Here is a 27650-nt window from a genome sequence, read left to right on the forward strand (position 1 = left end):
TGGACCCTTTGCTGTTTCCTTATCCTGCATCTCCTGCCTGCGCTTCCTTAACTTCCCAGGTTCCTCGGGGACACTTTGGACTATTTACTGCTTCCTCATCCTGCAGCTCCATCTGCCCCCTTAACTCCCTAGGGATTCCTCAAGGACCAGGGGTTCCTGATCTACTATTGGACCTGGTAACTCCTCCTTACTTGGCTAACATGTCTCAGGATCACCTGCCCTTCTTCAGTTTCCACCCTATAAGACAAGGGTCCTGTTGGCTGCCTCACAACTGCTGGGACCCAACACGGACCTGCTCCATAATTTCGGACATACACCGTGGTCATCCCTATCAAATGTCCGAGGTGCTTTCACCACTTGGTCTTCTTTTCGCTGACGATCATCAACTGAATCGGGATGTATCTTCGGGTCCAGCAACGCTGTAAGTTTCCGGAGCCCATTAGCAACTCCGCAGGGACTCCTCCCGGTGCATAAAATGGTGTGTTATGTGCTGTGTTAACAAAAAAATTCGCCAACCGACGGTGCCAATCCCCCTCTACTATTCTCACGCAATGCATCCTTTTGTTGTACGCATTCATCCTTTCTGCCTGCCCATTCGTGAGTCGGATGAAAAGGGGTCGGTGTAACCTGGGCGAATAAATACCATTATTAGCCAGGAATACTCTAAACTCCTTAGATACAAACGCTGTCCCATTATCCGGATACCACCGTATCCGGGAGTAGCCATGGGTTGTAAATAACTTACGCAGTGCCCTAATTACTGTTTGTGATGTCATTGACATTACTGGTAACACTACTTCTAGCCATTTGGATTATGAATCCATTACACTGAGAAACACCTGGCCCCAAAAGGCCTCCCAAAATCACATGTTCCCTTGACCACGGTCTCCTTTGTGGGACTCCCATTGATAGGTAGGGGTTTGAGGTGGGGCAGGTCGCTGCTATCTGACACTCCCTGCACCTGGCCACCCATTCTTCTATTTCTCGGCTATCCATCTCTTTTTTTGGCCACCACACATAACCACGGGCCACGCCTCTATTCTCACTCATTCCAGGGTGCCCTACATGCAAGGCCTCCAGCACCCCAATCTCCAAAGCTGCTGGGATCACTCCTCTATTTCCTCACATTAAGCACCCATTGTAGACAGATATCATCTCGCGGCTGCCTCATTCCAAATGGTCTAAATTTTTCCTCTAACTTACCTTAATGGTTAACCCTTCCATGCCCACCCAAGACTCGGGTAAGCACTGGGTCCTTAGCTGACCTCTCTGCTATTTCTGCCGCTTGCACTGGAGGCTCTGATAATGATCTCCAACATCAAAACCTCCAAAAGTGGGGAGTGATCTTCCTCCTCCCTTTGTGTACTGGCAAGCCACTCAACGCATCTACATGCCCAATTTTCCTTCCCGACTGGTGCTGTAAGACATAATCATATGCATTCAGAAACATTGCCCACCGTTTTGCATTCTAGGGGACAATATCTGTGGTGTCTGGCGCTTTGAGGAAAATGGGGCCAATCCCAACAGCGGCTTATGGTCTGTAACAATCACAAAATGGTCGCCTATACATCGCAATCATGAAACTTCTTAACCCCAGCCACTATTGCTAATGCCTCCTTATCTATTTATGCGCATAATTTCATTCACAGTTGCAGACAACGCCCTAGAATAATAATGCGAATTGGAGCTTCCCGTGATATCCTCCAATTGATGGCTCAACACTGCTCTAACTCCACATCGGGAGGTATCGCGACGCCAAACCAATGGCTTCCTCTCATCAAAATGAACCAATACACTTTCTGGGATGACAACAATCTTTTGACATCCTCGGAATGCCTTCTCATGCTGACTTGTCCACTGCCACACTGCCCGCTTATCTAATAAACGGTGCAGTGGCTCCAAGCCACTGTGGCCTTTATGCTTTTAAGAACGAATGGTAAAAATTTAGCAATCCCAAAAATGCCTGTAGCTCTTGTTTCTTGACTGTGGTGCTGGGGCATCCTGGATGGCCCCTCACCCTTGCTGGGATGTCGGGTGTATTCCCCCCTTGCATCTACCTATGTATCCCAAAAACTCTACTTGCGCTTACTCCAAACACACATTTTTCACGCTTTCACGCAACCCTACATCTGAGAAGCACTGTAGTACTCCTCTGCACTGCGTTACCAGTTCCTCCTCAGTTGCACCCACTATCAAGACATCATCAAAATAATGGGTATGACTCCCGGCAAGTTTCTTAATATTTCCTTCCATCAAACTCTGGAATATCCCAGGAGCTACACTCCCACTCCAAATTGCAGCCGCCACTCTTGAATGCCCCCCCCCCAGAGTCACTATAGTCTGGGCTTCTGCAGTGGCATCATCCACTTCCAGCTGCTGGTATGGCTGCCCAGCTAGATCTAATTTTGCAAAAACCTTTCCCCAAGCCAATAAGTTGCTAACAACTGACTGACAACTGGCACTGGGTACTGATGTTTCTGGGTAATGCCTTGTTAATTGTGCACTTATAATCAGCACAAATGCTATATTAATCCCCATTGGCCTCTTAGGGGGGTCAGCAATTGGAGTTTCCCACTTTGCATTTACCACTGGCTCCATTATTCCCTGTTCCAATAACCGGATCTAGTTCTGCATCCACTTTTAGAGCTTAAAGCAAATGGAATACTGGCGTGGATTTTAGACGACAAGTGGGGGTACTTGGAAGGATCAAGATACAATGATATAGATGGACTCCTTATATCAGTCTCTCAGTCCCTCAGCAAACACACTCTTAAATTCTTTCCACTAGCACCTCCCATGTTAACTTCTTGTTAACCTCATGAATTCCAGTAATTGTAATTCTAACCTCCCAAACCAGTCCAACCCCAAGAGGCTCGTCCGCCTTCCTTCCACTATTAACAATTTCAAACATCCATCAAACATATGATATTTTACATGGACATTACACATGCCAACCACAGGTACCCTATGTCCCTGATAATCCGTAAGTGGTAAGTCACAAGATTGAATGTCCAAATCACCCTGTGGGTAAATGCTTTATAAGTGTCCCATGAAACGATGGAGAATGCTGACCCAGAATCCACTTCCATCACACAAGGGACATCCTGGATTCTGCTACAGTCACCGACAACTTACGCTTGAATCTCGGGTTGCACGCGGAGTTAATGGCGACTAGCTGCGTAAACACCATCACACTGCTCAAGTAGGGGTTGGCCAGTCAAGCTAGCTACATTGGGACAGTGCAAGGTGCATCCACAGAGTGTGTAGTAGATGAGTTAGGAACATGTCTTCTTAGTCCTTGATGCCTTTTTTCTCTGCACACCCTCCCAATATGCCCCCAACAAGCACAACAGAAACATTGCAGCCTCTTTAAATTTACACCTTTCTCTCTCATGGGGCCCACCACCAACTCATACATTTCTCTGTTAACATCCCTCCCCCCTCTGTTGTGGTGGTCTTCCCATCTTCATTGCACCATGCTGTAGTCTCTGAATTTCACCACAATTACCCGGGTCTACAGTCCCACTGCCAGCTGTTTGTAACTTCTGTGGGCTCTCTGGCTTGTCGTGACCTCCCGAGTAGAGGCTGCAGCAAGTTCAAAATTCAAGGCTTCTTGGTACGTCGCTTGAAAAGTCAAGTCTGTCTCTTTTGCCAGCAGCAACTTTTGCAATGGTGCCTCTCTGTATTACAGACCAGACGCATCCCCTAACATTTCTTCCAAATTTAGGCTCAATTACATTGTTGTGCTAACCGCCGTAAGACTGCAACATAATCTGCAATGTTTTCAGTCCCCTCCTGATCACGTTGTTATAAAAAAATCAATCTGTCTAGCTATTTTACCTAACGGTTGGGAAATGAAACACCTTTAATGCAGTCAGTATTTCTACAAGCGGTGTTGTTGATAAGTCTCTTTGGCGCTTAATCAATGCTGGAGGTAGGTCAAACACCCCTTCACCATACAGAGGCTCAAAAACACGGCTCTTCCTCCTCTTCTGGGTCTGTTATGCCATTTGCCAGAAGATAAAATTCCAATCGGGCCTCATAACTCTGCCACTTCAAAGGAAACTCCAACCAACTGTTCCAGCTGCCCTTGAAAGGCCATAATTTACTCACAGTCCTTGCTTCACAAAACTTGCTAGACTCGTCATAAGTTTATCCTCGTCGCCAATTGTCATGTCTCAAGAAAACAGGAGTTGAGGGAACAAAAAACATAGTACTGCCCCATAGCTGCTACTCACACATAGTTAAAAATCACACTGCAGCTGTGCTCACTATAACACACCTACTGCTTACCAATTACAGTGCAACAGCCAGTGTAGACTCTTAAAACTATACAATACATTATATATAACCGCCTCCTCAAGGCTCAGGGCGGTTTCCAACAAAATAAAAAATTCTAAAACACTCATATATATAAGCACTAATTAAAATACATGTAAAAATTTACATAAAATATTAAACTAGAGATGGCTTCAGCTATTCTATTCCCCCTTTTATGAACCCACGGGAGGCCAGGGATGTTTGCTTTTTTTATCGCGGTTGATATTATCCCGTTGGATTAAAACGCCTGGCAGAACAGGTCCGTTTTACAGGCCCCAAGGCGGAAACTTTGTAACCCGCGAGGGCCTCCCCCTGGATCTCACCTGGAAGCCTCGTTCCACCAGGTAGGGGCCAGGAGTCAGAAAAGCCCCTGGGCCCTTGTAGAAGCTGGGCTGGATCGGCCTTCAGGCTAGGGATTACCAGTAGGTCCGCTTCTGATGAACGGAGGGGCCCAGGAAGGGCGAGCATAGGGAGAGATGGTCCTTTATTATGCAGGGCCAGCGCCGCCGGTAATGGCTTTTAAAGGTCAAAACCAAAACTTTTAAAACATGACCCGCAGTACCGAACGGGCAGCCAGTGCGTAGTTGGTATAGGGACCGAGTAATCCGGGTCCCTCGCTGTTGCTCCGGAAAGGGGAGTCTGGCTGCCGTGATTCTGTACCGAAATTTCAGTTTCCGGATCATGGCCAAAGGTAAGCCCGCTGTAGAGCGAAGCTAGCAGTAGTCTAATCTAGAGGTGACCGTGGCACGTGGATCAGCAGAAAGTGGGCCAGATCAGAACGGGAGAGATATCGGGCCAGTAGCCGTGGCCTTCGCCGCAGGATGGTAAAAGCTGCCTTGGCTGGTCTGGGTGACCTGGACCACCAATGATAGAGAGATGGATCCAGAGTCACCCCAGGCTCTGGCGGACAAAGTTAGTTTTAACGTCTCGCCTAAGAAGGGTAGGCAGGCCAAAGGCTGCACCGACACTCCCGCCCAGCCACAGGACCTCCGCCTTAGTGGGATTCAACTTCAGCCGACTTTGCACTCCAACCAACCAGCCACAGCATCAAGACAACGCTGGAGAGCATCAGTCCGAGGTCGGGCTGCCCTCCGACATTGTGAACAAGAGCTGCGTGTCATCAGCGACAGGTGACACCGCAGCTCCAAAAAAACTCCGAATCCGCTAGACTCTCGCCAGGGGGGTGCATGTAGATATTAAAAAGCATCGGGGAGAGTATCGCTCCTTGCGCACCTCACACATAATGGGGCGACGCTTTGAGATCTCACTCCCCGATGCCACCTGCTGTCCCCGATTCGAGGAACGAGATCAGCCAATTTGCTGGGCATGAATCTCGGACCCGACAATACCAGTGAGGGCGGTGGACCAAGAGGTGGTCGTGGGTCTACCATATCGAACTCTGCGTGAGATCTAACAACACCAACAGTGCCGAACCGGGCCTCTGTCCAAGTGTAGTCGTGAGGTCGCCCACAACAGTGACCAGCACCGGCTCGGGTTTCATGACCAGTGCGGAAGCCTGCAGGGACTGGAAGGGATCCAGTAACACGGGGCTTGTGTCATCTCAGGGAATCTGGAGCTGAGCCGCACACCGGCCGCTTCAATTACCTCCAAGTCTTCCAAGAAATGGTAAATTTCAGGAAACTCGGGCGGTAATTCTTGGCTCGGATCTCCAGGGATCCTAAGTGCGGTCTTTTTAGGAGCGGGCGGACCACTGCCTCTTTAAGCCGACCAGGGAAAACTCCTTGCTCAAGGGAGCAGTTGACTATATCCAACAGGTGGCTCCGAAGCTCCTCCCTGCCGGCTTTCACCAACCGGGAAGGGCACGGGTCAAAAGGACAAGGGCAAATATTCAGATGTATCCATGGTAGAGCATCATTTTAAAAAAAGGCTTTCTAATTCTTGTAGAAAAAATGTCCTTCCCCCCTCTGGTGCTCCAAAAAAGGAGATTATGATTATGAAGAGCAAACAATAGGATTCTATAAAATTGTGAATTGTTTGGAGAAAATGTATAGAGAGATCCCCCCCACCTTCTTTCCCCTTTTCCTAGAAGTCTAGCAGGGTTAATTACAGGGTTAGTCTGAGTCAGTAGACTTACACTGGAGCAACTCTGGGATTGCTCTATGAATCAACCAGTGAAACTGACTGGGAGTAAAGCTCAGGATGAGCAAAAAAAAGTTTCTGTCCACTATGGACAATTTATTATCACAGACATGGTGATTTTTTTCCTTTTCTGAAATCTCCATGTTTGGAAGTGATATGGGTTGGATCCCCAGGTTTGTGAATACAGCTCACAAAGCCAATATTCTCCTTTTTCACTGCAGCCTGCTGTACTTGCTGGAATGCAGCTCATGGGGTGGGGGTGGGTGGATCCTTGGGAAGGGATGCAGTGTGGGGGTCTACTGTGGAAGGAAGATTTGGAGCTCCCTCTTGTACAATCTGTGCACTTCTACTCACAGAAGGCAATTTAGGCTCCAACCTGGTATCCTTATCACCTGGTGCTATTTAGCAGGTAGAAGGGGAAAACTGTTACCATCTTGCTGTGCTTGTGTTCTTCCCTGAAACACCTGGTTGACCTGTAGACCCTGGTTTAAATAGGCACAGGTATAAATAGATGCTGGTACGACTAGGCACAGGACTGATCCAGCAAGGCCATTCCTCTCCAAATGCACGTGAGGGGTAGGAAGTGTGTCCCCAAGACCTATTCCTCTCATGTACGGGAACGAGATGTCATGGGGAAGGCCAGATAGAAAGGCCTTTTGGTGACATAACTTTCAAATGAACAGTCACCAGTGTGCATTCTGGGGTTCTGTAATCCTGGAAGGGGGCTGCACCAACAGATCTGGAATTGTTTGGAGTGCTGCATCTGAGTGTTCTGTTTACATTCAGAATATGGTATAGCAAGCCTGAAACTGAATTCAGCATCCTTAAATGCAAATCAATTGCTTATTTTTCTTAAATGGAGTTTACAAGACCATAAAAGGTGTCTATAAAGAGGGTATATAAAATATCACAGCATAGTAATAAAAGCAATTTGTTCTTGTTGCCAGAGAAAGCTGACTTCAAAAGGATATGGGACACAACCCAGCACTGTTAAAATAATGGTAATGTTGCTATTCAGTAGAATGCAGATTGAACCCTTTGTTCTTTTTTTTGTCCATAACACCATTCAGGAGTGGGGTGGGTGTGAAGGGGGGAGATTTTTTACTTGCATTGAAGTATGTCTGACACACACAAAAAACCCCTGTGTCCTAGTAGCCCATGGGAACGAGAGAGAAAAATAGCCACAAACAAAAGAAGGCTGACCTCTTAAGACTCATTGTCAGACTTAAATGGAAAGAGTAAATACAATTAGGTTTTGGGAATTCACTCTTTCTTCATAGTTTAGGATGGCAGGCTCGTTCAGCAGAAGTCAGTGCTATTGACTTTCGTAGTGCTATCATTTTGCCTTCAAAGTGCATATCCTCATGCTTAATTCACTGGAGCATGGAATGTTCCGATGATGAACCTCCAAATCAGTGGGCGAGCAGGACTCACGTAGTGGTAATGTTGGTATTATCACAAAGTGTAGATGTGCCCTATGTGCCCATTGGTGGGCAACATTCCATCTACTCCCCACCCACCCAGGAGCCTCCCCCCATGCCAAACTACAAGGCAGCCAATTGGGGCAGTGGTGGCTCACTCTCCTATTCACCCTCTCCCACCCCACCAATCCCCTGCAAAGTCAGCCTGCCAGAAGCATGCCCACACCTGCCATCTCCCACCCCCAAAGACAAGCCTTGCCAGTGTGGCAGTGGTACCTTACTGCCCTGTCAATCCCACTAGTGCCCTCTCCACCCCACCCCCCACCCCCCCACCCTCCACATACCAATTCAGGCCCTGCCGGGCATCAGTGTTAAGCCGCCAGTACCCCTCAAGGCCTGGCAAAAGCCCCTTTTCCCCTGTAAGATGAAGCCGGACCCAAGCCATCCCATTCCATCCTCCCTGTATCGATTCGATTTCGAATACCTTTAATGGCATATAATCCTCCCCGTATCCCAAAAAGCAAGTCAGGCCGGCATGGCAGCGGCGGTTTGCCACCCACTGCCTCGCCTGCCTAGCTCAAACTGCCCCATTCCACCCTCTCTCCACTCCAAGCCTCCTCATTACACCCTCTCCCAGCCCCCAAAAGCAAGCTGGCTCCGAGGAACAGTGGTGGTTTGCCACCTGCTGCTTCACAGGCTCATCCCAAACCACCCCATTATACCCACCTCAAAAAGCAATTCAGGCCAGTGGGCCAGCAGCAGTTAGCCCCCACTGCCTTGTCGACCCACTCTAAGTTTCCGCATTTTATGTAGACAAATCCTGCCCCATCAATTGCCGACTTTATAGTCTCAATTTTTGCTTTCCCCATATCCATTTTATTTCTGCTCCCCCTTCTAGTCTTTGGTTATCTGAACCTACTATTAAAGTGCTTCCTTAATAACCTTCCAACACCAAATACCCATTTGTTCCATTCTGAAGTTTGTGCTAGAGCCGTTCCACCTCAAATTGCACATTCTTCTTATCATGCCATGTATTTTTGAGTCCTTTTAGCAACCACCCTAGGAGATATTAGGTAACCACACAGGTTACCTGGCCACAACGTTGAGGGGAAAGGAGACGAATAAATTTTCAAAGGGTCAGAAATGATTTCTGGAGCAAGGGGATGGTAGGGAAGATCCCAGGCTGTCAGCATCTTCCTCTTGCAGTTTGCGAGATCCAGTCCACTATCTTCCTGGTTTGGGATGAGGAGAAGATATCGGTGCTTTGATTCACAAGTTTGTTTGGCCTTTAATTGTACAATCGGAGCTTCCATAAGTTCAAGACTTTTACATAGAGACTGAAAAGGGCTGGGGGAGGTGGGCTTCTTTTCTTCCACATGCAGGTCCCAGAAAATGTGCATGGTCTTACTCAGTTTCTTCTAGTTTAAAATAATAGGGGAGGACATTTGTGTGAATTGTATCCAACTGCAGTTCCTTTAGAGACTATCAGTCCCATCCCAGGATTCAAATGAAACCCTATCACAAAAATATTTGGGAGTCTCTTTACGCAGCTCTCACTATCAACTGCTTTGCTAGGACTTCCTGAGCTGCCCTTGGTTTCTGTCAGAAATTGAACCCTCAGCCTTATAAGCTGTATTTGTGATGGAATGTTAACTTATGACTAAATGTATTGCCACAGTTGCTATGCATATAATATTACTGAGGCTTAGACAAATGTCCAGTTCTTGGATCCCAACTTGTTTTAATCTTAATTAAAGCCATACCTGAGATCATCTCAGTCCGGCCAGGACAGATACTTTGCTATTTATCACTGAGAACCCGAGCAAAATTACTCTGGTTCAACAAGAACAATATTGCTGAAGCTCCTTGTGTTTTTCATCAGATTAAATGATGTGCTGACTATAGCTGTTATGCAGGTATCATGATAGGCCACATCAAATCCAGTGCGGTGCACAAATGAAGCTATCCCATTCATGTATGATTTCTTAATCTTTGCTCCATGACTTGGATGAAAGGGTTGAAATAATCTTTTTTCCCCCCGGATGCGCAGAAGTCCCAAAATTAGGATGGAGAGCTGAAGACAGAAATAAATTTCAAAAGGGCTTCAATAGGTTGAAGAACTGGGCTGAAATTAACAAAGTTTGGTAGTTACAAATGTAAGAGCCAGCATGGTTCTTGGTTAAGGTCCTGAGAAACACCTGTTCAGATCCCTCCTTGTGTTGTGAAAGCTTCCTGGGTGATCTTAGGTCAGTCTCGCGCTCTCAGTCCTGACCCTGGCTAGTATTTGAATGGGAGACCTCCAAGGAATACCAGGGTCATGATGCAGAGGTAGGCAATGGCAAACCACCTCTGAATATCTCTTCCCAGAAAACTCTCTAGGGTCACCATAAATCAGCTGTGACTTGACAGCAAGAAAAAGTTACCAATGTGAAGTTCTGTGTTTAGTCAGCAGTATCAAATCAAACAGGAATCAGATACAGCAGTAGTATGTATGAAAAAGATCTCTGCATTATAAGTTGCAAGCTGAATATGTAACACTGCTGTAAAAAAACATTCATGCAATCTTAGGCCACATCATTAGAAGGATAGTATATGTGATCTAAGACTGCCTGGTCCTGCCTATCTGCCAGAAAAGACCCAAAGACCAGCAGAGGCCTCAGATATGGAGAGTAGAAGAGGTCAGCGACATCTTGTTTTTCCCCTTTCCTTCCCAGGTCTCTTTTCTGCAGCTTGGAACCTTTTTTGTGGACTGCTGTTTGATCCCTTAATCACACACATATCCAACAGCCTTCCTTAACTTCCCACACCTCTTCCCCACTTGCCTGATAGCCTAGCTCAGAGGTCTGCAAACTTGGCTCTCCCATGTTCATGGACTACAATTCCAATCAGCCCTGCCACTTGGCCCCCTGGCCTAGCTGGTCAGTGCCAGCTACAACTGTTCTTTAAAGGAGCAAGCGTAGCAGCTGTGTATTGCTTGTCCTGGTAGTGCTGACCTTCTTGCTGTCAAGGTGGCCAAAGGATCTGTTAGCAGTCCAAAGGTTGTGGCTGGGTTATCCTATTCCATGCTCGTCAGACCTCATGTGAAATACTGTGTTTGGCCTTTAATTGTACAAGCTGCAGCAGATTCAGTATAGGGAAATGAAGAACCTCAGTGGTCTGGAAAAGTCTAGACTGAGAGCATTTGGCTTGGAGAAGAGAAGACTGAAGGGAGCATGATCACGCTCTTCCAGTACTTAAAGTGATGAAGAGAGAGACTGCTGCTCCAGAAGGCAAGCCTAGATTTAGTGGGTTTAAGCTAAAGGTGGGTAGTTTTTTGACAAAAATTAGTAGTAAATTCCTAGTGGTAGGAGCCATTCCACAATGGTGTCCGTTTCTTAGTGGGGACTCTTCCCATTGCCAAAGATCTTGAAGCAGACGCTGGACAGCTGTTTTTCAGCAGTCTAGTTTTGAGTTTCCGTGAATAGCAGGTTAGACTGGATAGCAGAAATAGATTATGTTTGTAATCTATATGTCCATTTGTGGTGGTCCAAATAATTTAAAGTGGCTGTTATGGTTAAAGGAAGGAAGTTGTGTGTTTTGCTTCTTGAACATCTGACATTAGTGCCAAGACCTTGTAAGGCTGGTGGTGCCTCTGGTTGTATTTGGGGTGACTCAGCAGGGGTCTTTGCTTAAAGGGAAAACATAGAATTTATTTTATGAGTACATGTTTCCTAAGAACCTCTTAAGGAAAAGATGATTCATAACTTAACTCCTACTGTCTGGCATCAGCAGACCAATGCAGCAATGCAACATCCCTCTTACTAAAGCATTCTCAGTAACTCCTATGTTCCTCTCTCAGCTTCCTAATATCTCTAACTCCCTGAGAGCCTGTGTCCTTTGTGGGCCATGAGATGCTTTGTAAGACAAATTATTCGTATGAAACTCATATTCTTTGGAGAAACAGGGATTTCCAAATGAGTAGGAGAATCTGGCAGAGTTACCCATTTTTTATTCCTACTGGTAGGGTAGAAAGCTGTTACTGACTCATTGTTTTCTTAGTCATTGGCAACAACCCCCCTCCCCCCAATATATTCAGACTTCCGAAGCAAGTGAGTTCCATCTTTATGAAGTCTCTCATGTTGTAGGATTAGTCCTTAGGTCTACTGAATTTTTGTTCCTGTGTACACGTTTTTAGGAGGACTCCATGCCTGAAGACACGGGATTATGGTATTCACAAAAAATATATGCAAGGTACTGGAAGCATTACAACCAAGCTATGCAGTGGATGCACAGGCACAAAATTGCTTACAGAAAAGCAATGGAGTCCGTCTTCCCTTCTGATCATTCTAGTAGACGTTACTCTGACTGGGATGGAGGTAGCGACTTGAGAGATGGATCATATTCTTCCAGCAGCCAAAGTAGCAGGCACTGGCACCCACCCAGACCTCAGCTTACATCTCATGACAAAAAACCAGCAGTGGACAAAGATTCCAAAACAGACAGTGAGTCTGAAGATGAAGAGGCTATAGAGTGTGATGTGAGTAACATGGAAATTACTGAAGAACTCCGCCAGTATTTTGAACAGACTGAGAGGCACAAGGAAGAGCTGCGTAAGTACCATTTTGTTTCATACCAGCTGGTGCTAATATTACTGATCTCCTTATTTATCACATTTGTACCAGACCCTTCTTTCAAGGACTTCCACTGGAAGTGTCTAAGCTCTTCCAGCCTGCTGAATTGTCCACAGTATCAGTGTTCCTTTCCTGGGATTTAAGATGGCGGACAACAGCTAGTCATGATCAGAGGTGGTTAATATTAGATGAATACATTTCTCAAGGACAGTAAATGTATCTTACAGCAATTAAAAAGATATGTTGAACTGGAGTTGTTAGAGCCATAACTAAGGGTTACAATCAATATCTTTCAATGTGGGCCTATTTTATCCTAGTTTCTTCCTTTGCATGGCTGCCCATTTCTGTGAAGGAATCAAGTGAAGACCGGGAGGAAATACTCCAGTTTAGCACAAGCCCTGGTCTTTTGTATTTATACGCAAGCATATCTGCGCATGCGCAAACATCTCCAGTGTCCCTAATTCTGATTGGATGTTGTTTTGGGGCAGCAGCGGGGGAAAACAAAGCCCCCCCTTTTTCCGGTTCTGTATAGGGCCTGGCGCAGGCCTCAACATGGCAAGCGGCGGCAAAAATCACACAGCGTCACATCACATTCCCACTCACATACTACTTCTATATATTTTGTGGGAAAACGAGAGAGCAAGTGAACACTGCGGGTGATATGCCCACTAACATTCGGCCCAAAGTGTACATCTTCATATCTTCACACTCTAAGCTACCAGTACATGTACAGAAAAGAAAATGGGGACATTTCGAGAGTCCACTCCTGATTAATCCAGGCAAAATGGCATCCAGTTGATACCATGAACAGAAAACGTGCTTGGAGGAACATTTCAAGAAGGGCGGACTGCAACAGTTGGTGGCTAAGAAGGGTTGAAAACTGACATGACGTCAGGTGCAAATATCAAGAAATTGGGGGGCAGGGGGCAGGCCTGGAAAAAAAAACTGGTTCTGCTCCCCTGGTGTTTGCATGGTAGTGGGTTCAACGCGGGATTTTTGAAAAGAATCTCCAAATTGGCAATTTTTGAAAATCCCAGGATGAGGGATATCTTGGGGCAAACCTGCTTTTGGACCGGGAACCATGCAAACTTCTTGACCAAACCAGGATATTTCCCTTGCTCAATCCACAATATTTGGACCATGGAGAAATGACCGAATTTAGGCTAACATACTAAGTAATGGAAAAAAACTTATAAGAATACATACATTCTACATACTGTGCATGATTTACACTAGATTCCAGATAGGAGAATTTACACTAGATAGGTGAATTTGCCCATTGAGTTTTTCTGAACAGAAAATTATCAACAACCACCGTGACTTTATTTGGCATTTAAAATAGATTCTAGAGCGTTGCCAGATATTTTTGAAATATGAATCAAGAGTACATTCAAAATGCACACAGGAAGACTGTATATAGCAGTATACATTACTTAGAAAGTTCTGTCACTTGTAAAAGAAATTTTGCTACTTTTTCCAAGAGCATGACATCTGTATTGTTTAACAGAAGCTCCACAACAGAACAGTCAGAGTCTCTTTCAGATTTGTCTAGGGCCAGCCTGGGGGAGAAATTCCTAATGCTCACATATCTTGGACAGTCAAGAATAATGTGAGCAAGAGTCTTCACTTGATTTTTACAGTGTGGACAAACCCGATCCTGGAGAGGGATGGATAAGTAACGACCCTTTGTAATGACCGATTGGAAGGTGTTGGATCTGGCCCTTGTGATAATCCATCTCTGTTGGGGTTCAGTTAATAATTCAAGACATTTGGCTATGTGCCACTGTTCCAATATTATTCCGACAGAGAGGGGTGAGCATGATTTATTTGCTTGCCCCAACAAGATATGATATTCCTGTTCTAAAAGTCTGCTTTTTAAGGTTCGGAAAATCTCTCTGGGTGTCAGCATACAGAGATCTTCAAATAATAAACCTACTGAATAAATTTTTGATTTGAGAAGTTGATACCATTCGGAGGCAAATAGGTCTGGGCATGCAGTGTATATTAAACAGAAAATTAAATAATAGTGGTGCAGTCACCGAGAAATATATGCTTACATGCATCTGAGCAGAGGAGAGGGATCAAGTAGGAACATTTGGAGCCAGGTTAATATAGTAGAGTTTATATTTATTGTTAACTGTAATTGTAACTCTTGTTGTTTTCTTGCTGTGATATCAAATCCTCGTCCCTTTTTTTGCAACACTCATTTTCTAATTTCTCTCCCAAAATGAAATTTTTGAATTTCTCCAAAAAATTTTACTTGGTTGATCTTTATACTTCAAATTCTACATGTGTGGGGTTGAGTTGGTGCATAGTTTATTTTTTCTTAGACTGGTACTTTTACTGTTAAATTCAACAGCATCTTGGTATAGCCCAAAGGAAATTCCTAGCTGTGTTGTTGAAATCAAGAGGAAACTCTGACGTAGCATTATAATATGGATTAGCCATTTGCTTTCTCTTCTGCTGGCCTAGTCCAACAATATAACTTCTAAGACTCCTTTGTCTCTTTGGGTCCTTCTAATTCAATACAGTGCAGGAAGTTATGTTTTTTTTCTCCTTTTCTATTTGGAATTGAATTCTAATTTTGAGAGACTCTGGACAAATCAATAGTATTTTTGTCCCAATGCAGTACTTTATTGAAATGACTTGGATCTGGAAGTGCTTTTATAGTTTTTATTTGATTGCCGCAGTGCTCAGGGTGAAGAAAATCATTACTCCCATATGAATTTTGTATTGAGGCATTTTAAAAAATATATACAGCCTCTGTTGTAGGATAATGCAGCCTCTCACTCAGCAAGAATCTCAGCTGCCGGAGGGTCTCCTAAGAAATGAGGGAGTGCTATTTTTCCAACTCTGTTATATCTTGGAAAGAGGTGCTGCCCAGACAGTCCCCTGGAGACATGGTATGGAAGTGATACATGAGCTCTGTGTTTAATTACATGGAGCTATTGATTTTGCTGGGCACAATTTTGAGACAAAATAAAATTTCAGGATGGACTTTGATTATGCTAAATGCAATAACCTTTCATTGTCTGCAGAAAACTTTCATATACTGAAGGAAGTGTCGATCTTTTAAAATATGTATGTGCCAGATGTCATCAGAATTATCCATCTTGAATCATTATACCTTATAATCTGCATTGACAAAACTGGCTGGTTTATTGGCCTTGTGACTATGCAGTCAGACAAGTCCAACATATGTTGTTAATAATAGCTATTCACAAAACGGAAAATAAATAGGGAGGTTTGTTTGTTTATTTATATCCCACTTTTACCTCTAGTGTAGTTTTCCACTGCTCCACTATGTCCTCACGAGAACAACCTTTAACATACACATAAAGTGGCGCCGACGAGGGCTGCCTCGGTGGAATGCTCTCAAATGGCTTCTACATTTTCTACTATTTCCTGCAATTTACAACGAATTTCATACTCCAGAGACCATCTGCTAAGAATTAGGGAACGTTTCCTTAAGGAGTGGCTCTCTGTACTTTTACTCCCCTATCTGTCTTTACAGAACTAATGGAGGAAATTTCCAGCACAGGGAGGCAAGTTTTCATTTCCGCAACAACAGATCTTTATAACCATGGAGGAAATTTCAGCACAGGAGGCAGTGCCATTTCCTCGGCAACAACAGATCAGCAAAACAAGCACAGAGGCTGCAGAGACTAAGAGAGGTAAAAGGGCGGGAATTTTAAATAGACTAAGGAATAAGGAATTAAAACCCTCATTTCCCCTCTTCAATCTTTCTTACCACTTTATGCTCACTTGCCAACAAGATAGATGAAATACTTTCTTTAAACAGATGCAATTCTGATTTTTACAACGCATCTGCCCTATGCTTTTACTGAAACCTGGCTAAATGAGGAGGCATTGATGAAGTAATAGCATGTGCATAATGCCGGGTTTCTAGATATTTACGCTCAGACAGGATTGGCAGAATTATCAGGGGAAGAAAAAAGGAGGAGGATTATGTATATACATCAACAAAAGCTGGTGTCAAGACATAACACATAATTCAAAATTCTTGTGGATGAAAAAATTTGGAGTCCTTACTTATTAATTGCAAAACCCTTTTATTCCCTCGAGAGATAAATTCCAGTTCTGTTTTTTTTTTGGTTTATATTCATCCACAAGCATCTGTAAAAAAAGGCATTAAGAACTCCTAACCTATCCAGATTATGGAGGCTGAAGCCAAATACCCTGATTCACTGAAGTTTATTATTTTGGGAGATTTAAACAAAGTAAACTTTAAGTGGGAAGACTCCTACTGTAACACACTTTCCAGCATGTCAATCTGTCCCACCAGAGGCAAGAATATCTTAGACCTCACTGCTATACAACACTGAAAGATGCTTATCGGTCTTTACCACGTAGCAGCTGTAGAGCCATTCTGATCATTGCATGATTCACCTTTGTACCTGCTTACTCATAAACAAAGATTTAAAGCCACAAAACCAATAACTAAATCTGCCAGTGAGAACTTGGACTGAAGAGAGGCAAGTTAAAGCTGCAGTATTTGCCTTGACTGTACAGATCTGGAATATTTTTAAAGACACCTCTGTAGATTTTAAGGAACTCACAGATACTGTAACATCATATGTCAGCTTCTGTGAAGATCTTTGTATACCAAATCCAGGGAATCATGATATATAGTAACAACAAAACCTTGGTTCACAGCTAAACTTAAGCAGTTATTAATGCTCCAAAGAAGAGGCCTACAGAAAGGTGTGATAGAATGCTGTACAATCAGGCCAGAAATGTATTAACAAAGGAGATCAGAGCAGCAAAAAAAAGAAACTACTCTGAAAAGCTAAAAAATCAGTTTTCACCAAACGTAAAACAGCAAAACATGTGGAAAACTCTCAAAATATCAATGGTTACAGTAAACTACACCTTCCCAAGCTGAAGGAAATCAGCAATTGGCAGATCGAATTCGAACGCAGTTCTGTACTGTAGGTTTGAAACACAATCTACAGTCACCTTTCTCCACAACCTCTATCTCAGATGCACCAACAATAGCCAAACTTCCTATAACTGAACCCATTTCATTGGGTTTACAGCCCCTGGTGATTCCCAGAAAAGGAAGTGTAAGATCTATTTCATTGGTGACAGAAGCCTGAAAAGCAGCATCACAGGCCCAGACACAAGATAACACCTTCTTTGCCTAAAAAGTCTGTGCGCTGTCCTTGATCTGGCTCCCCATCTTCACCCAAATCTTTAACAAATCACTACCGAGATGTGTGCTATGTTCCTTCCTCTGCTTCAAACACTCCACTATCGTCCTGGCAGTGCCTAAGAAGCCTTCCATCAAGGAACTGAATCGACTTAAGCAGACCCAGTTGCTCTCTTAACATCTGTAGTTAAGGAAAAAACTTTGAAAGGCTAGTGATGTACCATTTGAAACCATCAATGGATCCAATTGTTGGACCCCTTGTAATTTGCATACCGAAAGCAAATAGATCGACAGGATGATGCTGCTAATATGGCTTTGCACTATATCCTACAGCATCTTGAATCACAAAGACCTATGCAAGGGTCCTTCTTTGTTGACTTTAGTTCAGCATTCACTCATCAGACCGACATTCTTCTAACCAAACTAAATCAGCTAGCAGTACCTGAGCATATTTGTAAGTGGATCACAAGCTTCCTAACAGATAGGAAACAGCAGGTGAAGCTAGGAAAAATTACATCAGACACCTGTAAAATGAGCACTGGGCCCCCCAAGGCTGTGCACTTTCACTCACTTCTCTCTCTCTAGATACCAATGACTGTATCTCAAATGATCCATCTGTTAAAATACTTGAAATTTGCAGATGATATTAACAGTGATTATCTCATTCGAGACAACGATGAAACCAAAGATACAGACGGGAGGTAAGAACAACTAGCCTCGTGGTGCTAATTGGAACAATCTAGAACTGAACACACTTAAAAATCGTAGGAAATGGTGGTAGGATTTCAGGGAGAAACCCTCCCATCCCAATTTCCCTCTCACAATACTAGACAACACAGTATCAACAGTAGAGACCTTTAAATCTCTAGGGCTCCATCATGGTCTCAAGGACCTAAAATGGACAATCTAATATCAAAATGTCATTAAAAAAAGCACAACAAAGAATGTTCTTTCTCTACCAACTCAGGAAGCCTTCAAACTGCCCCAAGGAGCTGCTGATACAGTTCCCACAGGAGGAATCCATTGAGTCTGTTATCTGCACCTCTATAACTGTGTGGTTTGGTCTCTTGCAACCCAACAAGACTCGACATTGCACTCTGGTAGAGAATAACTAGAACTGCAGAAAAAATAATTGTTGCTAACCTGTCTTCCATTGAGAGGGACCTTGTATACTGTATCGGTCAAAAAAAGGGCTGTGAAAATATTTACTGACCCCTCGCGATCCTGACATAAACTGTTCTAACTCTTACCCTCTAAACGCCGCTTACAGAGCACTGTACACCAAGACAACTAGACATAAGAACAGTTTTTCCCTAATGCTATCATCACTCTGTTAAACAAATAATTCCCCCCGGGATAATGTCAAACTATTTATTATATATTTATTATATAATTACTGCACTACTTTTTTCTTATCATCATTCCTATTACACTCCATCTCCTCACAATTATGATCAGAAGGACTAAATTGTGCTGACATTTCATTTTATTTTAAGGATTTTACATCTATGATTTTTTATTACTATTGATTGTTTCCTGATTGCTTACTAGACTCATATGACAATCATTAAGTGCTGTACCTTATGATTCTTGACAAATGTATTTTCTTTTATGTACACTGAGAGCATATGCACCGGAGACAAATTCCTTGTGTGTCCAATCACACTTGGCCAATAAAGATTCTATTCTATTCTATTCTATTCTATATATTTACTATCTCAGACCTGTGGTCCATCAAGGTCTGTGCTGTGTTCTCAGAGTGGCAGTGGCTCTCTTAGGTGTATTTCATATTACCAGCTACCTGATCTTTCAACTTGAGATGTCAGGGATAGAACCTGTGACCTTCAGCATGCAAAGCAGGTGCGTTTGATTTGCTGTCTTGATTTTTGACGGTCCTGTGTGATTTTATCATATTGTATTGGGTTTTATTGTTATTGGATTATTGTATTGCATTGGGTTTTATTGCACTTTATAAACCACCTTGAATATGTGCTGTTAAAAGGCAAAGTATGAATGCTTTTCATAAAGAAATAAAGTAGAGGCTTTTTCACTGAGCCATGGCCTGTACCCTGTGAGACACTTTAAACAGAGAGTATGATGTGCCTATGGCCCCTGAGTGGGTTGCCAAGGCAGACTGGAGATTTGAATCTGGTTATCCCTGACACTCAAACCACTCAGAATGGCACAGTGGTTAAAACTTTCCTGTATGCCTTAGAAGCCATCTGATCTTCCATATTTTGGGGGGTTCTCTGGTTTCCGGGCTGTGTTCTAGTAGCATTTTCTCCTGACATTTCGCCTGCATCTGTGGCTGGCATCTGCAGAGGATCTTCCATATTTTTGTTCAGTATATGGCCAACGTTGTCATCCGTAATGCTTCCTTCACCTGTGCAGTCACAGACAGTGAAATCATAGTGTTGATCAGGGAACAAAGACACATTGTGTCGAACTTTTGCTTTCAGTGCAGCACATGGACAACAGTTATGTGTAATGTCTTTCCTATCTAATGAAGCAAAGCATGTGGAAATAAGGTGTTCATAAATAAATTACTTTGAATCAGAACAGAATAAACTGACCTCTTAACTGTGCGATCTTCTTATTATCTCTATGATTTGTAGCCTTATATTTTTCTTTCTTTTAGTTCTTTGTCATCCTTGTCACCCTGTTCCTGAATCTCTGGACTATCCATTCAACTCACTTTTGCTATGTCCTTCTCCCTATCTCTGATTCTTCTAGGCTTTTTCTGTTACATACCAGATGCATTCCTATTTGACCACAAGAATATATCATAAATGGCGGTTTCAAGCAGTTTAGCAAGTGGTTGCATACATACTGGGTGAATTAATTATCAGAGTATCGATATTTTTTCAGTGCCATCCTTCCTCCAAGGAGCTCAGGCACCTAACAGAACTCTCCCCCTCCATTTATCTAAATAATGACCCTGTGCACTATATGAGGCCAAAGACTGATCAGTGGGTTTCATAACTGAGTAGGCATTTGAACCCAGGTCCGTGTCTAACACTCTTACCATTATACCACTCCTGCTAGTAGATAAGAATTCCTGCATAGTAGATAAGAATTCACTACTGAATTCACTCCTGCATAGTAGATAAGAATTCACTATTGTGGATACATTTTGACCAGCATCTGCTGCAGCATTCCAGAGCTGAACCCCTGGGCTCTTTCTTACCATCCTCCCTTGCCCCAATAAGGTACACTGCACAGAGAGCTATAGGGGTACCATACCAGGGACTGCAGCCCCTCATCTCAACAACCGATGATGATGATGCCATCACTTTTCAGGGAAGAGCCTGACTTGGTCCATAACAAACGTAGAATTTGCTGGACATTCAATTATTGAAGAAATGTATCTATTTACTCTGCATTGACTCCCAAATTGGCCACAATTAGTGATATGTTTGCTGCTACTATATAATTTCTTGTGTTTATCCATGGATTGCTGTGGAAAATCCAGAGCAATTATGAGGTATGACGGAAGCTGGATTGAATACTTTCATCATGTCCTCCTGGTAATTATTAAAGAGTAGAAAGAATAATAGCCATTGGCTTTAAATATTTTTCATTCCTTGCTTTCTGCCCTCCCCTTGGGAACCTCTGCAAATTCTGATAGTCTGTGGGTTTCTGTACACTTTGTTTTTGGCATCATGTGCTGCTGCAACTCTAACTTTGACAGTGAAGCATTGAAAACTGGGAACTCCTGAAGCTCAGTGCCTGATTTAACACTCCAATAAGGATGGAAATTTTTTTTTTCTCACTAAGCCCACTCTTTCTCAGAAAGCTTTCTTTTCTTTGAATTCTTCTCCAGTGCTCTCCAACTCTTTGTAATTCACATCATGTGCCAGGCTCCTAGATGGCCCCAGTGTAGCTGTATGAACAGCATTTAACTGAGCCTTTATACTATTCGAAGTTATTTACATCATTATACTTGCATGTCAAATGCCCCAGGTAAAGTGTGGCACAGCCATTTTTTAAAATTACAAAATACCCTTTTACTTTCTATAGTCATTTGCTTTCTCACTTGCCTTCAATAAATGAGTACAGAGAACTTTAATTCTTTTTCCATTGTTCATAATTATTGAATAGTTTTAATTATTTGATGGTTTGGATGCTTTGCAGGAGCTGCTCTTTCTCATTGTTCCTTGCAAAACTGATAGTTCTAAGCAGCAGGAGACATTCCGTGGTTGTGTTTAAACAGCTTCCTAGATGCCATGTATGAGAAAGCATGAAGCTATTTTTTTCTTAGTTAATACACCTGTCAGATGTATTGAGCATTCTCTTATGAAGCTCTTCAGGAATCCTGGATATAATGAACATGAGACAACAGAATGATCCTTTTAGATCCACAGAAAACTCTTTTTCAAATGAAAATAATAAAATAAACATTCAAGAAATTTTTTGCAGAATTCTCTCCTCGTTGGTCATTTATACCATGGGACTCCAAAGTAGCTCCTCTGAGCACTGTGCCACTGTGCCACGCACCAGTATTTTTAGAAAGGGGGAGGCAAGTGGGGCATTTGCCCAGTGGGACTTCTGACTGACCACTAGCTGTACAGACTAAAAGACATCCTGTTAAACAGGACTTCTACCTGAAAGTTACTATTAGCATTAAACATAACCCTCTCTCCCTACCATTTTGTAAGTGGCTCCATCTTCTGCAGCAACCATCTTATATTTGTGCCCACCACTTTGTCAGAATTCCAAAGATGCCTGCCAGTTTACAAATGTTGGAGCCCCCTAGTTCACACTATCTATGTATGGTCAACTTCATAATTTTTCTGCTGTTATTTTTCTCATCTACCAGGACAACCCAGCTCCCACCCACCCCACGCTTTTTTTTTTGCCATCAAGTTGCAACTGACTTACAATGATATTGTACCGTTTTCAAGGGAAGAGACTTTCAGAGGTGGTTTGCCACTGCTTTTCTCAGTGTGGCAACCCTGGTATTCTTTGTGGTTTCCCACCCAAATACTAACCAGAGCCAGCCTTGCTTAGCTTCCAAGATCTGGCTATCCTGGGCTATTTAGGTCAGGGCTCTGGCATAATAGAGCCATTCAAAACAAGGGGAATCTGAGAATGGTTTGAGGACAGCTGCTATATCTAGGAACTGGGGGAACTTATTGTAGATTGTTTAGAAACACTCTCTCACCCTAAGCATTTTTTCTAAACTGGACTTTTTTATGGCCTTATTCTATTAGAGTCTGCAGTTGTCCTTAATGGCTTCTATAATTTGTCTTCTCTTCAGTTTTTTCTCCAGAGAAGTCTGTGAGAACAGCTGTTAGAGAAAGAAGCAAGTAACTGCCAGGAACATCTCTCAGGAAAAGTAATTCCCTGCCTGTATGACATCTTGTCAGAGGCTCCCCCCACCATGGCCTTGGAATTCTGTTTCAGTTTCCTGTACTTGCTCTTTTCCCAGGAATGTCTACCATTCTCTCAAGCCTCCTATGTGCTGTATAACATTTTGTGCAGAAAATTATAAGACTGCCCCCTAATCTGCCCCCAAACTGTAGCTCCTAGATTAGAATGTGTTTGCCAATTCCTTGTTGTATTATATAGGTAAATTTATACACTTTTTCATGTGCAAATGATTGACCAGGTAGCAGCCCTCTCTCCCCAAAAAAGATGAATTTGGTCAGAGGCCACCATTTTCTGTCCTATGTTTATTCCATTCAAAAAACTCTCAAAGTGTGCACACTGAGCCATTCAGGCCAGCTTCATTAGGACTTGCAGCTGTGGAGATGATCATATTTAGCATGGGAAAACATGAAAGACGTTGCAGAACAGATGACACTAAGCAGCCGCGGCCCCATCAAGGATCCATACATTTCCTTTGGGAAGGAGGTGAAATCTGCTTGCCAGGATTTATCTTTTAATTATCTGATTTTAAATCCTGCCAGAAAATTGTTTGATTGTATTTTATTGCATTTTCCCCAGTATTTAATTTCATGAAGCACAACTGTTTTCTCTAATTCTGTAGTTCTTTTTTGCAGGAGTCATTTGCATGTTTATACACTAATAAGATGTTCAGATGATCTGTGAAATGTCTGTTGGAGATTCATGTTTATTGAAGATTCTTCTACTATAATGAACTAAAGTATGTCGTGGTTCTAATGAAATAAATGGGTGAACTTCTGTGATGTCATAGAATTTCAAGCGTTTTTTGGTTGCTAAAGGAACATTACTCTAAGCAACATGTTGTTTCCAAGTAGACCAACTGCTGTGAGATAGTTGAAGACCAGTTTGGCTATGGGAAAGAACAGACAAGCCTGGGACAAAAGCTATGAAAATTGGGCTGGAAGGTGGCAATGGAAGCAGAGCTGAAGCAACAGGCAGTAAGTGCAAAGGCTGAAGAAATAGGGAAACATATCAGTGACCTTCAAAATGCATTCCCAAAGAGAGAGCAGAAGTTGGTGACAATGGTCTGAGTGGAAAAAGGAGATGGAAAGGAGAGAGAACCTTTGGGTTATCAAAGGAAACTTGCACAGTTCTTAAGGAGATTTTGGGCGGGGGGGGGGGAGCCACTGGATATGGGACAGGTGAGTGATGGGCAGACAGCAAAGGAGATCTCTAAGAGTTGAGGTGGCTGACGAGGAATATAAGCAGTGAAGTATAAAGTGTAAATTTGGGTAGGTGGTATGGGACAGGGAAAGATAGCAGAAGTTTTAAGTGCATGGATGTAGAAGATCAAGGGACATGTGCCACTTTTATTATCTGGGATGAGGTGTGAATATTACCCCCCCACACACACACACACACACACACATGCACCATTAAAAAGAAAGATTTTGGATTTTTCTGCAAGCCTGAAGCATTTTTCAGGTTTGTGGAGAGGTCTGTTCATGATTCCAGTTTCCAGATTTAAGTATCTACAGATCTGACTATATTGATAATTGGATATATTGATAGATTGCTATTTTAGTAACCAGTTTCTTCTCTCGTTGAATCCTTGTAGAGCTTGTATATTTGTGTTATATTTGTGTTTGTTCTTTATATAATTTGTATTTATACTTGAGCAAAATATTAAATTGGCTTTGAGTGGCCTTGCTGAAGTAAAAAACCTTGTATGTAGACTTTGTATGCTTTTGACTAACAGTCTCTAACTTTCCTTGGCTCACTCAGGGCCCTGTCATGTTTGTGACATCATTCAATCATTCAGCCTGCCAAATGTCTATTTCCTGCCTGTACTTCTAGTCAGGTGCACAATTCACACCTGGATGACTGAGATTGCAGTAATACTGGTCTCCTGGGGAGACTTCATGATGGAATATGATTGGACATTTGTAAATTAATCAGAGATGTGAAAATACATTAGCAATATTTGGAAAAGTTCCAGTGAAACAATCCCCTTAGTGATAAAAATGTCACTTAGAATAATTTGCTGTTCATGCCACAGCTGGATAGCTCAACAGCTGGCTAACTTATATTGCTGTTGTAAAATGCTGCTACATAATTGCATTGTATAGGCTGAAACAGTTCAGTTACTCAGTGGGAACTCTTATCTTTTCTTTTTCCCAGGGAGATTTTAGCAACCAGTTCCCTAGATCTTGTAGTGTGTTAAATCAGCTAAAGTTCTTACAACCCATAAAATTTCATGGATCGCTGTCAACTTCAGGGTGGGTTTTACCCAAAGAAATACATATTTGCTAAAAACTGTTTTGTCCTCTGAGTGACCCCATTAAGTGGATTTTTGATCTGTATGGGGAGTACTATGGCTGTTGATGTTTGGTTCCATATTAGTTTTGTCTAAATACACATGGTGATGGCAGTTTTGTTCCTCATGGTTTAATTCTTTTTTTTTAATGCTACCTCTCCAAGAAACTCACTTGAACTGACTTACAAAGTTCTTTGGTTTGTAACTCCATAAGGTGATATATTACTACTGGGGAATTTATATTTCAAAGTGGGAAGGGGCTGGCTTATCCAATGCCTATAGAAGGAAGGACCATTTTCCAGGATTGGCTGTAGATCCTTTAGAAAGTAGTGATGTGATTTTAGTAATCATTAACAAATATTATCTCAGCAAATCTTGAAAATAACTAGCTTAATACTTAAAAGTAATTGTCCCTGTTTAGTAGTTCAATTTCACTATTAATTTCACTATGCCTGTTTAGTCAGCCCTATTGATGAAGTAGGTCATTCTCACACAGTTTGGATCTCTGTCCATGTTTCTAATGAAGCAGACTGTAGTGTATGAAATTTATTTCAATGAATATCTTAGTCAATAATAACACATAGCATGCCCATTCAAATCTTTAAAGTGCTTCATGTAAGCTTATCAATTCTTACTAATAATAATATGTCAGTGAACACACATGGTACTTTACAGAGTACAAGAAAACAAGACCCTGCATTGAAGATGAGTTTGACATAAATAAGACAACAAAGTGAGGAGAAGGTCAAATGTTTGTGTAGTAATATAATCTTCGGCTGAGTTTTACCTGATAGAAAGCTAAGAGCTTGTGAGAAAGAGCACTTTGGAAAATTTTACAGGGTGGTATCAAGTCAAAATTTGTTGTACCTGTAATACAGATGGGGAGGAATGAATCTGAGTCAAAGTTTGGTTTGTCTGAGGTTGTCTAGCGAGTTCAGGGCTGAGCAAGATTTGAATCACGGGACTTCCAGTTGGTAACTCTGTCTCTATCTTAGGGCAGAGCCAAAAGGAAGTATAAAGTCTGCAGGGTAACCTATAACCTGAATAAATGCTTGAGGCCAGGTTGCTCCTTGGCCTGATTTAGTTCAGGAATGCAATTGGATGGGGGGGGGGGGGGATAATATTGAGAGAATATTGCTTTGCAGCACTCTCCCTCCCAAAACAGTTTGTCATTCTTGGGTGTTGCAGGGAAGAGGTATGGAGGAATCAGGACCCACGCAAGATTAATGTTCTGGGTGATTTGCTATTCAGCAACTGGGCCAGTATTATCAAAGGAAGAAGCTGCCCTTAAAAATTGAATCAATGAATGCTGACTGGCTTTTAAATCCCTACAGTATAAAAAAGCTGGGTATAACTGATTCAGCACCCTCATCCTTAGGAATGACTTGCTATAAACATGTTAGGTTCTTTCTCAGGGAGAGAGCCAAGCTAGCTGCCCCTTGCTGGGAAAGCTGAGCATTCTTCCTTAGAATTTGTGTCAGTTCTTGTTGCCTAGGCCTCTGGAGAGCTACCGCGGTATGCTCTGTGTGTGTTTGTGCATGTGATATAGGGAGAGGGCTGCCAGATTTTTTCAAAGATATCTTTCATAGGCCTTCCTCCCATTCCATTTGCTGTTGGGACAGCCGAGTGTCTGTTTTCATGGGCCGACATCATGTTGCTTCCATCTACATGGCTGTGCAGCCCATCTTAATCTTATGCCACTTAAATAAGTCACAGGCCTGGACAGGAGAGCCCAGTGTCGGTAAAAGATGCAGATGAGTTAATGTACAGATTGTCCTTGATAATGAAAAGCTTGTGACACTTGCAGATTTCCAGCTAATAATATTGTGGTGGTGACATTAAAGACAACTGCAAGGTAGTGGGGCAGTGAAACTGTACATCCATTCCTGCCAAAGTCATACACTTCAATTATTTACACTCTCTCAAGGGGCCCCTTTACAAAACTGATGGACAGGATGGCCTGCTGCGTTGCCAAGAAGCATGGAAACCTTTTTTTAAAAAACCTTCTTGACACCAGCTTTATCCCAGTCAGTGGAACTTATTTTATCCTTTGTGTCTGTACCAATAGTTACTCTGACAACTGCTGGACAGCTGGAGGTACTATTCTTGGCATTAACTAACTTGGTATGTTACTTTTTAAAATAAAAATTATTTGACAGTCGCATACTGCTTTTTATTGGAAAAATATAATCATATTTCTGTCCTATTTAAAATTTATCTTTGTGACAGAAGTTTTGGTCAAGAATGACTTCCTATCTGAAAGAAAACAAACTATCCTTTTTGTTTGTTTGTTTAGAAGCCATATTCATTAGTCTGTGGCTGTGTGTAGAATGGCGCCTTTTATACCTCAATACATTAAC

General features: G+C 42.6%; 1 protein-coding gene across 2 annotated transcripts in view; it reads left to right on the plus strand.

Annotated features, from left to right (window-relative positions):
• GEMIN8 (gem nuclear organelle associated protein 8) overlaps window positions 1-27650 on the plus strand; it is a 53213-nt gene that overhangs the window by 13471 nt on the left and 12092 nt on the right. For both annotated transcript variants that reach the window (XM_048495239.1, XM_048495240.1), the window contains one exon: window positions 12016-12430. In XM_048495239.1, the coding sequence (XP_048351196.1) occupies window positions 12016-12430 (415 nt within the window). The remainder of the gene's footprint in view (window positions 1-12015; window positions 12431-27650) is intronic.

The sequence above is a fragment of the Sphaerodactylus townsendi genome, linkage group LG04 (genome assembly GCF_021028975.2).
Source record: "Sphaerodactylus townsendi isolate TG3544 linkage group LG04, MPM_Stown_v2.3, whole genome shotgun sequence".
In the NCBI taxonomy this organism is placed as follows: domain Eukaryota; kingdom Metazoa; phylum Chordata; class Lepidosauria; order Squamata; family Sphaerodactylidae; genus Sphaerodactylus; species Sphaerodactylus townsendi.